The sequence below is a fragment of the Phascolarctos cinereus genome, unplaced genomic scaffold (genome assembly GCF_003287225.1).
Source record: "Phascolarctos cinereus isolate Bilbo 61053 unplaced genomic scaffold, phaCin_HiC Scaffold_726;HRSCAF=1367, whole genome shotgun sequence".
NCBI lineage: Eukaryota > Metazoa > Chordata > Mammalia > Diprotodontia > Phascolarctidae > Phascolarctos > Phascolarctos cinereus.
This window is the reverse complement of record NW_027556098.1, coordinates 244,129,107-244,145,667: the sequence shown is the minus strand read 5'-3', so window position 1 is coordinate 244,145,667 and position 16,561 is coordinate 244,129,107. Positions and strand designations below refer to the sequence as shown.

The following is a 16,561-nucleotide window of genomic DNA, read 5'->3' as shown; positions in this document are numbered from 1 at the left end:
ATGCATTCTAGATATGTAGACTTGGAATCATCTGAACAGAAATGTTCATGAATCCATGGCATCTAATAAACTCACCAAATGAGCATGTGTAGATGTTGAAAGAAATGAGGAGAGGGTCCAGAACTGAGTCTAGGGGCACACCCACACAAAGGAGTTGGGACACGGATGATGACTGACCCGGTAGGAGGCATCAAGAAGGATTCTTCATGCAGATAGGAAGAGAACCAAGACAGAAAAGTGTCAGGGATGTAAAGCCCTGGATTCTCTGTTGGAGGGCCTCGGTTCACATCTCAGCTCTGCTTTTTACCACCCATGTGGCCAGGGCAAGGCATTTCAGTCTTCTCATCAATAAAATGACAGGGTTGGATTAGCTAGCGTCTGAGGTCCCCCCCAGCTCTAGTTCTATGAGTCTATGAAAACCAAGAGAGGAAAATGTATACAGGAGAGGGTGGTCAATAGTGTCAAACACTATGGAGAGGCTGAGAAGGATAAAGATTGAGAAGAGGTCACTGCAGTTAGAAATTATGTTGACTTTGGTGAGAAGCCATTTTGGGGACTACTGCAGTAAGAAGCCATCAGGATCTTAACCAGAGGGGCTGTTTGTCAAGTGGAGAGAACAACAGCAAGACTTCAAGTTGCTGAGAAGTGAAAGCTAAAGAAGTAGAGGTAACGAACGTAAGTGGCTAGTCTGATCCAACTGGGGCCTGAAGAAGTTTAGTCTATCTTTATTTTGGCCCCTAACTACTGCCAAGTTGTGCAGGTCCAGCGTAGGCTATCATACCCTTACCTGCAGATGCTCTGCCCAAAGGAATGTAAATGTTGATTGCTGAAATCTTATAAGATACATTGAGGTTTACAAGCCAAATTTTTTTTTTCTTAAGGACTCTGACTTAAATCCAAATCACAGAGGCTCTCATTGATTGGCCAACAATAAGTCCTAGGCCAATCCCTACCTGGTCATTGTTTGGGCCCTGGGTGGATCAGAGAGACCCACTGAATGACTGAATGTAAATAGAAATTGTTTCTATTTTGACCAGAAACCGTGTCTTCCCCTCTCAAGCTCATTTTTTTTTTGACTAGGAAATAGAGGCCATTCTCTAGCTCATTTCTTGCCTAGCCTTAATCACTGAATGGGTGTTGCCTCAGTCAAACTGAGACCTGTTAAAGACTTTACCTTAAAAAGGCCAAGGTCTTCTTCCACCGCATCCAGGGCCATCTCCAGTTGTCCTGATCTATATTTTGCCTCTGGCTCCAGATGACTCTGGAGGAGAAAGTGAAGCTGGTGACTTTGCACAGCCCTCCCTCACTTAAATCCAATTCACTTGCATGTCATGGCATCACCTCCCCGATGTCATGGTCCTCTTTGAGAATGGACAAACAACAGCAACAATATAGCATGAACTGAGGGCCTTTCACCATCCTGATTGCCCTCTACTTCTCCAGCCCATAAACTTCCTTCTACACCATGATGTTCCAGAACTGAACATGGCAATAATCCAGGTGGATCTAACTGGGAAAACTGTATGAAAAGAAGGTAAATGGTATCTTTTCTAGGAAGAGGCCATAATATTAAACATGTTCCCAATCTGAGTCATGTACCTCTCAGAGTAATAATCACTTGACAAGTTGGAAACAGGGTAGGAGAGAACATTGCATGTATGGTCATTTGAAGGGAAGAAGGGAAGTTCTTCAAAATTATTCACCAATATCTGCTATCCTCTAGAGCTGAAATTCCTCCTAAGGGGTTATCATCATGGTGATTTTTCTGGCCTGCTTTGCGTAGGAAAGCCAGACCTGGGTGAGAAACTATGGCACACTATGGCACAAGCCACAAAACTCTAGAACAATCATCAACTCACTGCTGTCCTGGAATAAAGACTGAATTTTATATAATGTGTATATATATATATATGTATATATATATATACATATATATATATATATGCAGAAAACTTCTTATATTTGACTTAGTCCAGGAAAAGTCTGATATATGACCATTCCTTTAAGAATTTAACAACACTTCTACTTTAACTGTTTAACGGTATATACATATATGTACAAACACATTAAAAATGGTGGTCTTAAAAAAAACAAAAAAAACCAAAAAAATGGTGGTCTTCATATACTTGCAACTAGGTAGAAAAAACAAATATATTTTATACTTATAGCAGCTCTTTCTGTGGTGGCAAAGAATTGGAAATTGAGGGGATGTCCATCAATTGGGGAATGGCTGAACAAGTTGTGGTATATGAATATAATGGAATACTATTGTGCTATAACAAATGATAAGCAGGCAGACTTCAGAAAAATCTGGAAAGAGTTGTACGGACTGATGCTGAGTGAAGTGAACAGAACCATGAGAACATCATACACAGTAAGTCACGTTGTATAATGACTAACTTTGATAGACTTAGCTCTTCTCAGCAATGCAAGGATCTAAGTCATCTAATGTTATCCACATTCAGAGAAAGAACTATGGAGTTTAAATGCAACTCAAAGTATACTATTTGCTCTTTTTTTTTCTCTTCTGTTTTGTTTTGTTTCCTCTTTCTTGTGGTACCTCCTATTGGTTCTAACTCTTCCTCACAACATGACTAATGTGAAAATATGTTTAATAGAAACGTATATGTAGAGCCTATATCAGAGTGCACACTGTCTTGGGGAGGAAGGGGGTGAGGGAAGGGGAGAAAAATTTAAAACACAAAAGCGTGTGAAGTGATTGTTGAAAACTAAAAATCCATCAGAAAAACCCCCAAATACATTTTATCAGGTGCACCCCCCACAAAAAGGATCATGTGAGAAAGTATACACACCCAAAAAGATATTACTAGACAAACACACCTGTCATTCACTCTTTCTGAAAGGATTTAATTTGCAACATAAACATCACCAAATTGGAGACTGAAAGAAAAGAAAAATGAAAAGGCAATGATAAGTGCTGAAGCTGACATAAAATTAGTATGTATAGGGGGAGCGATGATCCTAATAATGAATATGAAGCAATAATTTGCATTTTAACAGACTAAGCAGGAATGTAATTGGGCAAGAAGCAAATCTGAATGAATTTCCAGCTAGTTCAACATTAGCCACAGCTGCTTGCTAATTGTTGGTGTTATAAATTAGGAAAATCTGTTAAAACTGAAATAAAGTTTGCTTTTAAGGAAAAAAAACACCAATTGCCAATAGATGAACTTCTTGATGCACTGAACAGTTTGGTTACAAGAAAAGACTGATTTGTTGTCTTAAATTTTTTTTTTTATATTACCAGCTAGCAAAGCACAATGCACACTTCAACCAAGGATTTCAAATGGTAGGTAATACAAGCTACCTGGTGAGAGAAGCACAATTGAAGAAGTGGAAAGAAAAAAGACTTTCTGGAAGAAGCATCAGTATGCTTTGGTAACTCTACTCCTGAAATTAGTTCACCGTTATAAACATCTGTTTTAAAGGAGAAAGAAATAGGTATAACCATACAGCTATCGTCAGTATCATAGGAATACACTTGGGGTTGGTTTATGCTAAAAGCATATACTTATTGGCCTTTTTGCAAAACTAATCAAAATATCACAGGATTTTAGAGTTAGAAGGGACCTCAGTAGCTCTCTAGTCCAACACATCCCCAAAAGAGTCCTACTACAAGATACTCTGTGGTCATCCAGTCTTTACTTAAAGACCTCCAGAGTGAAAAACCTACCTCCTAAGGCAGTTCATAATAATGGAGATGGGATCTGAACCCTTAAGAAAAAAGACCATGTCTTTGGGATCTAGACCCCAAAAGGAAAAATGCTGGACTTTCCCACCTGGCCAACTCTCTGGTGTTCACCTGAGGCTGTAATTCTAAGAACTGGCCTTTCATTGTGGCTACACCCAATCTCCCAATTCTGCAGTTACCTCCCAACTGCCCCAGGCCACTTCCCACCCCTAATCCTATCTAGACTCCATTCTCCCTTTGCCACATGGTCCAGGTCCAGGTTCAGGTATTCCATTAACCCTAAATTAGCGGCCACTCTCATCCAGATTCTCCTTAGACCCTTCCTCCAGTCAACCCAAACTACTTGGCCACTCCTACCTAGATCCTGCCACAGTCTTTCTGTATATCAGGTCCATTTTGTCTCTATTAAGGTGCTCAGACTCTTAAAATCTAGCCACTGCTCAGATTCTTAAAATCTAGCCAAGTAGCTCACTAATATTCAGATTCCTTAAGAGTCTCTGAAAGAAGGCTCAGGTTGAATTCTTTTGGAAAGGCCCCACATGTTGTGATTTTTGGGGTCCCAGCATCCCTAAACCTCTAAACCTCAACAATTCCACTTTTGTGTGGGTCCAATTGTTAGAAAGTCATTCCTCATACCTAGTCTAAATTTCTCTCTTTAGGGGGAAGCTAGATGGCACAGTGGATGGAGCAACAGCCCTGAAGTCAGAAGGACCTGAGTTCAAACCTAGCCTCAGACCAAACACTTGACACTTATTAGCTGTATGACCCTGGGCAAGTCACTTAACCCCAATAACCTAATTAAAAAAAATAAATTTGTCTCTTTAGAACTTCTTCCCTCTCTCCTAGCTCTACCCACCAAGGCCAAAAAAGAAAAAATCCAATCCTTATTTCACACAACAGCCTTTCAAAAACCTGAAGAGAGCAATTATGTTCTACACCCTCGACTTCATCCACATCTCCAATCTTCTTCAGGCAAAACATCCCCAGTTCCTTCAACTAGTCCTTATATGGCATGGGAGGCCCATCTCCAGTCGTCTGGATCTATATCTTGCCACTGGACCCAGATGGCTCTGGAGGTGAAAGTGAAGCTGATGACTTTGCACAGCCCTCCCTCACTTGCATGTCATGGCATCACCTCCCTGATGTCATAGTCCTCTTCGAGAACAGGAAGACAAACCTCTGTGAGTAGTAGTAGAAGCTGCCTCACTGGGGACCCAACTAGAACTGGCCAGTTGGGGAACACAGCTCTTTCTTTCTTTTTCTCCCCTCTGTCCACACAGGGCAGGCCTGCACAACATATGGCCTGTGGGCTGCTTGCAGCCCGCCAAAGGATTTCATGTAGCCTGTGAAAAATATAGGGTTACCATTACATACTCTCCTGTTTGTCACGTGCCCCATGGCAAGCAACCATCCTCAGTCTGTCTCTAGTCTAACCTATCCGTGGCCTGAAGAAGTTTAGCCTATCTTTATTTTGGCCCTTACCTATTGCCAAGTTGTACAGGTCTAAATAGGCTATCATACCCTTACCTGCAGGTGCTCTGCCCAAAGGAATGTAAATGTTGATTGTTGAAATCTCACAAGAAATATTGGGGTTTACAGGCTAGATTGTTTTTCTTAGGGACTTTTGCTTAAATCCAAACCACTGTGGCTCTCTTGATTGGCCAATAATAAGTCCCAGACCAATCCCTACTTGGTCATTGTTTGGGCCCTGGGTAGATCTGAGTGAATGTAAATAGCAATTGTTTGTTTTGACCAGAAACCTTGAGTTGGTTTTGTTTTGGTTTTTTTTGACTAGGTAATAGAGGCCATTCTCTAGCTCATTTCTTGCCTAGCCTTAATCACTGAATGGGTGTTGCCTCAGTCAAACTGAGACTTTAGCTTAAAAAGGCCAAGGTCTTCTTCCACTGCATCCAGGGCCATCTCCAGTTGTCCTGATCTATATTTTGCCTCTGGCTCCAGATGACTCTGGAGGAGAAAGTGAAGCTGGTGACTTTGCACAGCCCTCCCTCACTTAAATCCAATTCACTTGCATGTCATGGCATCACCTCCCCGATGTCATGGTCCTCTTTGAGAATGGACAAACAACAACAACAGCAACAATATGGCATGAACTGAGGGCCTTTCACCATCCTGATTGCCCTCTACTTCTCCAGCCCATAAACTTCCTTCTACACCATGATGTTCCAGAACTGAACATGGCAATAATCCAGGTGGATCTAACTGGGAAAACTGTATGAAAAGAAGGTAAATGGTATCTTTTCTAGGAAAAGGCCATAATATTAAACATGTTCTCAATCTGAGTCATGTACCTCTCAGAGTAATAATCACTTGACAAGCTGGAAACAGGGCAGGAGAGAACACTGCATGTATGGTCATTTGAAGGGAAGTTCTTCAAAATTATTCACCAATATCTGCTATCCTCTAGAGCTGAAACTCCTCCTAAGGGGTTATCATCATGGTGATTTTTCTGGCCTGCTTTGCATAGAAAAGTCAGACCTGGGTAAGAAAACTATGGCACACTATGGTGCAAGCCACAAAACTCTAGAACAATCATCAACTCACTGCTGTCCTGGAATAAAGATTGAATTTTTTCCACATCTATATATTTATGCAGAAAACTTCTTATATTTGACTTAGTCCAATAACAGTCTGATACATGATCATTCCTTTAAGAATTTAACAACACTTCTACTTTTTAAATGTTTAACAGTATATACATATATGTACAAACACATTAAAAATGGTGGGCACCATATGCTTGCACTAGGCAGAGAGAACAAATAAATTTTATCAGGTACCCAAAAAAAAAGATATTATGTCTCCTTTATGACTCTTTTTTAATTTACTGGGAAACCAAAGTCTGAATAAGAAGAAAAAGGCCAGATGCAAAGAAGCCAAGAAATATCTTGGCAGCCTGACTGCTCATTGAAAGGGGACCCTGAATCCATAAATACATAAATAAAGCAAAACAAAAACCAAACCCCAAGCTCTTTCTCACTCCCTGAAGCCTATAAAGTCCAGACACACTAGTGACCTGCTTGGCATCCTGTGAAGAGATAAAGGGAGGGGAAAACAGGGACAGAAACAAGAAGTGTGCACTCCAGAGTGGCGCTGACACTGAGCTCAATACATATTCTCCAGCTACAAAGGAAGAGCAGAGTTCTGCCCAGTGATCAGGGGGAGTATATGAGGAGGAGGGAAAAGCAACAAGAAATCCCTAGGGTGTACTGAAAGGGAAGCTTTATACCACCTGAACTAGCCTCAAGGTAGAAACCAGAGATGGGAGAAATTAATGGGCCACAGGGATGCTCTGCAACATGAAGTCAAAATTTTCAGTTTTTAGGACACACTCAAAATAAAATAATTAAGAGACTGAGCAAAGGGCAACTTCTACAGAGAACAAGCCCAACCCTAGTAAAAACAGAAATCTTCAATACTGCCAGCCTTCCCTTTCTGTGTTCTTTTTCTCTTGCTTGTATTGCTGTAAACCTTTTCAGAACCCATCAAGAAAGGATCCATCAGTATTTACAGCTTATTGTAAATTCAGCTTCTTACTCTTTCTCCAATAGAAATTATTTGCCTTTTCTTTAATGAAATGAAAAGTGTTGTCCCCTTTGGAAGGGATTTGCCACATTATCCACAAAGCATGGTGGGGAAGAAGAATCTAGGATCCTTCTCCCCGCTTTTAAAATGACAGATAGGAGATCACCTACTTTAACTATATGTTAAACCCCCCTCCCCCCAAACAAACAACTTCACTCCACAAGTCAAACCTCTACTAACTCATCTCTCCAATCAACTTTAAAGATAAAATGTTAGTTTTTGAGAACTTTAAATAGATCTTTTTATAGCAGAGATTAAATAAAGTTCCTCTACTCACTAAGGACAATAGTCCTTTAAATAAAAAAAGAAAACAATAAAGGAGATATAATACTCTCTGGGAGTCAGAAGACTTGATGTCCAGTGCTAGCTCTGCTATAAGTCACTTACCTTTTTGGGGCCTCAGTTTTCTCATCTGTAATATGGGGATAATAAGAGAACCTTTCTTATAGGACTAGTGTGATGAAAATACTATGTAAATCATATAGAATAGCTAGCATTTATATAGTTCTTTAAAGTTGGCAAAATGCTTTACATAAATTATCTCATTTGATCCTCACAAAGATCCTTTGATGTCAGTGCTATTATTATCACCATATTACAGATGAGAAAACTGAGACCCAAAAAAGGTTAAGTGACTTGACCAGGGTCATAGAAATGGTAAGAAAGATACTTTGAGTGAGGGGAAAAGATGGCACAAGGTTTCTGGAGATCACTATTACCTGCTACTTGACCTCACACCATTATATTAGTCAGGTTTTCTTGAAACTATAATAAACTGAAATTTTAAATATATAAAATGCTGGTAGTCACAACAATGTCATCTTATTCCACCTTTTCTAAATTGAGGATGAACACAAATATTATAATGTCAGAGCAAACAGAACACTATCTGGCAATTTAACATCTACCATAACTTTTTGTTTCCCTACTTCAATGCTGACCTTCAACTAGTTGGTCCAAGGTGGAAATCTTCTTGAGTCCATCGATGGTATAGATTGTTCTCACTCCCTGGGGCAAATTCACATTGTCAGACAGAGTTCTGGTCAGATCAGCCAGCAGAGCCTCAAAAGACCTAAACCGGTCTGGGGAGATGGCATATACGATCCCTTTGAAGTAGCGGTCTCCATTACGATAGAAACGGACTTTCTTGGCTTTCTTCTCTGAGCTGAGGGTCTGCAGAGTGCGGGTTCGGTAAAAGCTGCAGTGGGCACTATGGGTAGGGCTGGGCAGGCCATTTACCCTAGACCCTCTGCTATATCTTTGCGCTTTATCCCGCTCATCAAAGTGTTCCAGCTCCATATCTCTCCCAAAAGACATGTTCAAAATGGAACCTAAGAGCAAGAAAAATAAATACAGAAACACAACACTGTCATTTTTAATGAATCAACAAGCATTTATTGAGGGCTGGCTATGTGCCATTTTAAGACAAGCTTAATGGGCTCAGGTGGAGACAATGCAACTGTTAGAAATACTGTTATAAATTACTAACATTGTTTAGGATGACTTCTTGAGTGAAAGAAAGAATCTGAGTCTCCATCTTAAAAGTTGAAACTATATTTTGATGGAGGGAAACAAAGAAGAAAGGCTTTAGAGTCAAGTATAAAAGGGTTTATATGACATTGAATGCTGGTTCACATGATGAGATATTCCTAAAGGTTAAGCCTGAGAAACACCATTTGGAGGAATCAATCTCTCTCTTTCTCTCTTTCCCTCTCTCCCTGTCACACACACACACACACACACACACACACACACACACACACACACAAAACTTCTTTATATTCAAAACTTGACATTAGTTTTATCCTAACAAATAAATTCCATTTCTTCTATGGCAGGGCATTCATTGTATTCTACAATTTGAGTGAATAAAAATGCATTTCTAAACACAGTTGCTTCTTCTCTGCTTATCAGAGTGGAATTCAGAGGAAAAGGATTTGTCTCATCTTTTGAAACAGAGGGTAAAGTCCACCCCGCCTTCCCTTTCAGCTCCCTTCACCAGCCCTACCACTCTCTCAGAGTACCTGTCCTGACATATATCTGCTGAGTTTTGCTCTCAACTAGCTGCCTCTAAAAAAAAAAATTCTACCTCAAAATGCACTAAAGTGTTATTGAATAATAACTAGCTTAAGATGTTATCCTTCTCCTAGTATTTGAATTTTAGTATGAGAATCTTGAAAGCCCAAAGCTTTCATGACTCAAAAGAACCAATTCGAATTTCAGGCACCTTGACATAAAATAGGGTGAATGTACTTTTGGATAGGTGGTCTTCCCAGTGCCACTTAATTCATACCACCAAAGTAGCCACCTATTCAAAATATCAAATATAAATATAACCAGTTTATCCTACTCATCTTCTGACACTTACAAAATTTGAATAAGTCAAGTTAAAGTAAAAATTTACAAGAGTTAAACATTAAAGTGGAAAAACCGCTGACCGTGGAGTCTGAGGACCTGGCTCAGATCCTTACATTGACGTACTATATGTGATCTTAGGCATGTGTCTCTGGGCCTCAAGTTTCCTCCACAGTAAAATGAGATTTAAAATGAGATTAAAGGAGATGGCCTCTATGGTCCCTTCCTGTTCTAGATATATGATCCTATGACCCCACAGACAAAAGGCAATTAATACGAAGCACTCTAGAAGCAAAATTGGAAAAGACCTATGGTTACTGTTAACATGCATAAATGATCAATCACACAGGGCAAGTGAAAGAGGCATTCATTCAGTCTTTGATCAACCAGACTCCTTAAAAGTAAGGCTAGCCCTTTTAAGCATGGTGAATATGGGCTTTTTAAAGCACTTCTAATCCAGACAATACAAAGTGTGTGAAAACTGTGACTCAACATTGGAGCTATCATGAGGGCAACTTATCTTTTTCCCACCTGCAAGAAAGGAAACATCTCATACGGAAAACACGGTATAGCTTATAACTTCTAACTCTTTGTGAAGAAGTTACACCCTTCCCAGTTATAAAATCAACAACTGATTTATAAATTGAGTCACTTCAAATGAAATATCAGATAGTGTCATTTTAGACAAGTATTAAGGACAAGAGCTGGCTGACTGGCTATTCAGTGTGGGACATGGAGCATCCTGTTATATATTTTTTAAAAGCCAGATCTCTTGTTTTTTCATTCTAGAGGGGCGGGAGAAGGAAATGCTGCCAATACTCATGCCAAGAAACCAGCTCATCAGGCTCTTCACAAAACCAACATTCCCCACAGTTCTAAAGCTGAAGCCAAGATCCAATCTGCTTTGTGGGTTTTGTTTTGTTTTAAGCCAGTTGTAATTCTCCCACCTCCAGGGGGTCACTCCTAAGTTCATATTTTAAAATCAATTGTAATACTACAGAAGATGTATTGTACAGTGCCCAACCAGAACGTCCAAAGTTTACCATTTGAGAGGGAAGTTCAACTCAATTCAACAAATATTTATTAAGCCCCTACCATGTGCCAGGGATTGTACTAGGGATACAAAGGCAGAAATGAGCTTATGCTTTCCTGGACATAATGATCAATCATCAACTTGAACCACACTTGTAGAAAAAAAGGTATAGGAATTTAAAAAATGGTCTAAAGCAAAAAATTTTTTTAAAGAATGCTTTTAATAGGATTGGGGAAAAGATTAATTAGGATAGCATGAATAAATCCATTTGATAACAACTACATTGAGAGTAACATGGAATGGATCTGAGAATTGGAATATTGGGATAGGAATTACTTGATGAGAAAATTCTCTCTCCCAATTCAGATTGGCATCACTCTGTGCCTTAGAGAGTTGCTTAGAGCACTAAGAGATTAAATGAATTGACCAGGGTTACATAACCAGCATGCTATAGAGTTGAGATTCAAACCCAGGATCTCCTGGCTTTGAGGATTGCTTTCAATCCATTATGCCACACTGACCTTTTCCCCATCTAAAGCCAAAGTTTGTCTAGTCCAGGAGATCTTAACCTTTTTTTGCATCATAAACTCTTTTGGCAAATTGATTATACCTACAGACCTCTTTTCAGACTAATGCTTTTAAATGCATAAAATAAAATAAATAAGATTACCCCCAAAAAGCCATTTATATTGAAATTGTTATCAATTTTATTTTTTACATTTTCAGACCCTAGGTTAAGAACTCCTCTCTGCTCTAGTCCATGGACTATTTGTTTTATCTCACCATCCCTCTTACTCTCTTCTCCTTCACTCCAAATGGCAATCGATAAATATGCCTCACAAATTAAAACCTGATCATTTTCAAACCTGTAACTATGGCTTCCAAAGCCCTCCATAGCCTGCCCCCTCCTACTTTTCCAGTCTCTTTACACTCTACTCTCTACACCTGAGATCCATACAATCTCCTTGCTACTTCTCACATACAACACTCTATCTTCTCAACTCCAAGTGCTTTCTCTGGCTGTCCCCCAAACCGGAAATTTTTCCCTCCTCATCTTCTCCTCCTGTCTTCTTTCAAGTCCCCAGCTAAAATTTTAGCTTCTGGAAGAAGCTTTTCCTAATTCCCCTTAATCTTAGTGCTTTCCAACTCAAACCCAATTTATCCTGTGTCTATGGGTTGTTTGTACATAGTTGTTTGAATGCTATCTCCCCATTAGACTGTGAGCTCCTTGAGAGCAAGGACAGATTTTGCCTTTCTTTGTACCTCCAGTGTTTAATACAGTGTCTGGTACTCAGTAGTCATTTAATAAATGCTTCTTGACTATAATTAGTTGCTGTAAAAAACAAAAAAAATTAAACAGTCCATCCCAAACGAAAAAACTAGGCCCTTCCTCCTGACCCACCCACCAGAAATCATAGGAATCCCATTCCAAACCTAAACCCAATCTAGAGCACATATAAGGTATATCAGAGAGGTTTAGCCTGGTTTTCCTATTCATGGAGCTCATGTCTGTATCTCAAAGTCAAGAATGTGTTCACTTAAACTTGGTGTTGAACATAAAATATCCTGTGTTTTACTCATTCATTCATCTACTAGCTAGGAGATACAGGCACTAGACACTGTGAAGAACAGAGAGATGAATAACCTCAGACACCTCTAGGAGAGAAACTTGAGGTGTCAGAGGAAAAGAGGTTTTCTCTTAACACAAAGCTTTTCCTACAAGGTTACCATTCCAAGAACTAGGAATCTTTGATTGTTCTCTTTGGGATTTCTCCCCATTTTAAGAAGTCAATCTCCTCATCCCTTGCACTAGCAGATGGATTCCGATTACAGCCTTACACACACACACACACACACACACACACACACCCTTCACTCCCGTCTACTGAAAGATTACACTGCAGGTGATTGGAAAAGCAATGGATAAAAACACACATATACTTTAAGTATTGCAAGTATATTTTATATATAGATACCATATATGTGTGTATTTACACATACACATATACACACATACACACATATACCCTCCAAATACAGAATGAAAAAAATTTCTATTGTTTAATAGCATAAAACCCTTATTTTAAGACCCATCCTAGTGTGCACACATGTGATGTTTCATAAAACACTGCCCTACTTTTCTTGGTTCTAAAGAAAGGTGACTGATTATGTGGAAACATACAAAACCTCATCTACCCATACACACCCCTGCAATGCAATCAGTGTGTGTGCCTGGAATTTGTTAGATTCAAGCATTCAGAGGTGCAATATATGCAAAATCTGCATATTGGATTAGACCTTTTCTCTCATCAGAACCCAGCAGAGACCCTGTTCAAACCCTATCTTCAAAAGATATCTCTTTTGTGGGCCAATGCAGGGGTTGTGTCTTCCAGCCCCTGCTCTCTCTAGGAGGAAAATGCCATTTCCTCCCTGCATGCTTTTAACACTGCAGGCGCTAATCTGTACATGATGCTGCCTCCCCGTCCCTGGAAGAACTACGCAAGCTAATGTAATTACAGCCCAGGCTACAGAACAGCCCGACCCAAAATGAAGCCGGCCACCCCTTACGGTGCACAAGCCTCACAATCACACGGTTAAAACCCGCACACAATAAAGGCCTTGGCCCCACCACTGAGCCGGCGAGAAACAGAGTTGGTTCCCGCTCCACAGCTGACTCTGACAATGACAAACACCTTCTGCCTACCCATTCCTGTTCCTCTCCTTCCATCTTCGCTAGAAACGTGGGGCTACTGATCGCAAAATGCAGACTCCCGCTCCCTAACTAGTCTCTCCCTTTTAAAGCCCAGTGGCACTGGCCACTAGACAAAAGAGTCCAGTATCCACGGCCCCAAGCCCACACAATGCCCCCGGGCTGGACTGGGCAGGGCTGGGCTGCATGGGCAGCCGCCTTTCTAGGAACAGTCTGGAGGAGGAGACTGACTCTCAGGAAGGCTGCCAGCCCGGGCCCAAAGCGCTGCCTCTAGAAGGGTCTCCTTCCTAACCAGCCACAACCCGGGGACGCTGAGGGGTGGAGGGCGAGGGGTCTGCTGGGTCGCCCCGGGGCTCTGCAGAAACGGCTCAGGCGCGCGAGCTTCCCTTTTTCCTCCTCCTCTCCCCCCTCCTCTTATTGCAATTGCACTCACCGGGTCCGCAGAGAGACGCTGCCAAGTGTCTTTGTTAACGGTTCTGTCTCCTGGCCCCTACGCTGCACCTCTCCTTGCCTCGGTGATGCTGCTATTGCTGCTGCTGATGGTGCTAGCGGTGGTGGTGGTGGAGGCGACTAAGGGACCAGTGCTGGTGCTGGTGGTGGTGGTGATGCTAGCGGTGGTGAGACTGGGCTGCAGCAGCTGCTCGGGCTCCGCGTTTTCGGCTTCTGCCCTTATTGCAGTGATTTGCATTAGCCCGTCCTCATTGAAATGCGGCTCTTCACAGCAGCCTAGCTCTGCCACTCTCCAGCTTCTCTCCAGAGGAGGGCGGCGGCAGCGAGCGCGCTCCCTTTTCTTGTCTCCCTCTCTCTGCATCCCCTCCTTCTTCCTCCCCCTCCCTCCTTCGGGCACGCGCCTGAGGCCCCCGCCCTCCTCGCCTTCCCCACCCTGGGGTTGGGTGGCTGCACGCCCTCCCCAGGCTCCCTCTGGTCTTAGTGAGCTTCAGTCCCCACCACACCGCACCCCCTGCTTGACCGCTCCACCCTGACCTTTTCCAGCTCCCCCCGGAACTGAGCCACGGGGTGCGAAGGGCTATTCTGGGCGCGACTACTTGGGTGACCCCTTGACGGGCGTGGGGCGGGGGACTCAAAGGCAGAAACAGTCATTAGCTAAGGGGGGGGCGGATACTTGGTGGTGGTGTTTGAAGGCTGAGCACAAGGCGGCGAGTGTGGGGGGCAGAATGAGAGGAAGGGGCAGGAAGCAGTGTCAGCCCCCCAAAGGGGGGTGGGGCACAAAGGTGTGAGTGACAATCTGTAAGTAGGAAAAAAGGAGCAGTAGTTTCTTCCACCACGATTCCCCCTCAGATCTTTAGTTCAGCCACTACTTCCAAGTCATCTCTAGGCTTGTCTCCCTCTCTTTAAGGTAATTTGCCCCAACCTTGTCACCCCTCTCCACTTTTTATGCAAGGACTTCTTCCCCCTTTAATACCCCACCCCCTATTTCCCTAGGGATGACCTGATCACTACAGACCAGAAACTAGAGTCATCTCCCAGAAGGCTACCCCAAACCCCTGCTTGTCCCACGGGGTTGATGATGCCAGACGTGCGCATATATTACACACGATCCCCTACTTACCTCGAGGACATTATTGTCACCCAACGCTAGAAATGCTGACATCCTCTTCAGATCTAAATGTCACACTGGGCACACAGTCTGATGGGTCACTGTTTTCTACGGGAAACCTTAAAGCAGGAATGGGTTCCTGAACAATGGAAAGCCCCTATGACCTAATCTTGAAACCCATTCGGTTCCCAGGAATCTACCCCACCATCCCCGATGATAGTTGTGTCCAAAAAAAAAAAAAAAAAAGAAGTCCAGAGAGTGCAGAATCTCTTCTACAATGTGGCTTCAGTTTTCAACCTGAATTTGAGTCCAGTTAGACTAACTACATCAATTTTCCGCCCTCTCCCCAGCGACTACCATAAATAGGTTTAATTTCTCCCTGATGCTTACATCCTTCAAATGAAAAAGGTTACCTTTTGTCGCTTGGCTGCCGAGTTGAACTTGCTATCTGCAACTACTCTGTAGGGTCTGACTCATGGTAACTAATAAAATTATTGTAGCATTCTTTCAATTTGTTGTTAGTTACAAAAGAGCTCAAAACATGAATGTTACACGTTCAACAAGGACTCTAATAGTTGCATTAGAGTCTTTCAGCCGCTGTAAGGATAGCAGAATGAGCTAACCAGCTTGTCCAAATGCAAACTACTGAACCTATATGAGACACCTTAGGAGGTGGGGGAGAGGCATGGAGGTAGATTAAACCTACAAACCTGTAGAAAATAGATATTGTGTCTTTTGTTCATTCTAATCAATCACCAGGAAAATATTCCTTCTCACAAAATACTCAAGTAATCACAATTCCATCCCTACGTATATACTTAAGGATTTTTCTCAGCTACAGTTTTTAGCTTTGACCCAGCTGTCTCAAGTAACTCCACAAAGCATAGAAAGAGCCCCATGACCTAGGGTATGCAGAGAATGTAGCCAATTAAACGCTTAGCCTCTCCTTGATCCAGCTACTCACTAGAAATAAATTAGTTATTTTTCAAAGTAATGTTAACTCTTTCAGGAGTCTAGGTTGCTGCTATTTGGTAATTGGTTTGGGATAGTAAATGGCACCCTGGTGGCCTGAAAGAATAAATGCAGCTTCCAGAAGTGACTTATTTGTGGAATTAAAATGCAATTATTTAGCCAATGGAAGTAATAGTTTACCAAAGAGTACTCTAGTGGCCTGAAAGAGTTAATGCAGCTTTCAAGAGGGCTTAGCTATGCCAGAGAATAGCCTACTAAGCAGGGGGAAAGTCTTGACTCAAGTTTTATGGCTTTAAGTAATGCCTCCTTGCAGAAATAAAATTAACCAAGGAATTTGCAAAAGGGCCCTGAGAAAATAAACTTAAGAGATCTGATGTCATTTCCTTTAAATTTCTTAGGAATTATTCAAAGAAATTATTAAATCAATACTAATGTTTTTCCTGCTTTTTACCCTTCAACAAACTTTCATGGGGTCCCTGACATTGCAAGGTCATGTAGGTGCCAGGAAACAGCCAGAAGCTCCCTGATGTGATTTCATATTCTGCTCAGAGACGAAACCATCTTCCAGCAGCCCAAAGTTACACAGGTATCTACCACTAACTTTTACCTTAAGCACTT

The 16,561-nt window shown here is 41.7% G+C and overlaps 1 protein-coding gene across 4 annotated transcripts in view; it reads right to left on the bottom strand.

Moving 5' to 3' along the window:
- Window positions 1-15,087, bottom strand: part of DCLK1 (doublecortin like kinase 1) — a 410,798-nt gene extending 395,711 nt beyond the window's left edge. For 2 of the 4 annotated variants that reach the window (XM_020978717.2, XM_020978719.2), the window contains exons 1-2: window positions 13,847-14,204; window positions 8,257-8,646 (exon numbers count right to left, since the gene is read on the bottom strand). In XM_020978717.2, the coding sequence (XP_020834376.1) occupies window positions 8,257-8,632 (376 nt within the window). In that variant the 5' untranslated portion in view covers window positions 8,633-8,646; window positions 13,847-14,204. Of the gene's footprint in view, window positions 1-8,256; window positions 8,647-13,846; window positions 14,208-14,983 lie in introns of those variants that run through there. The other 2 variants (XM_020978718.2, XM_020978721.2) reach the window with 2 other exon arrangements.
- Between the last annotated feature and the right edge of the window lie 1,474 nt (window positions 15,088-16,561).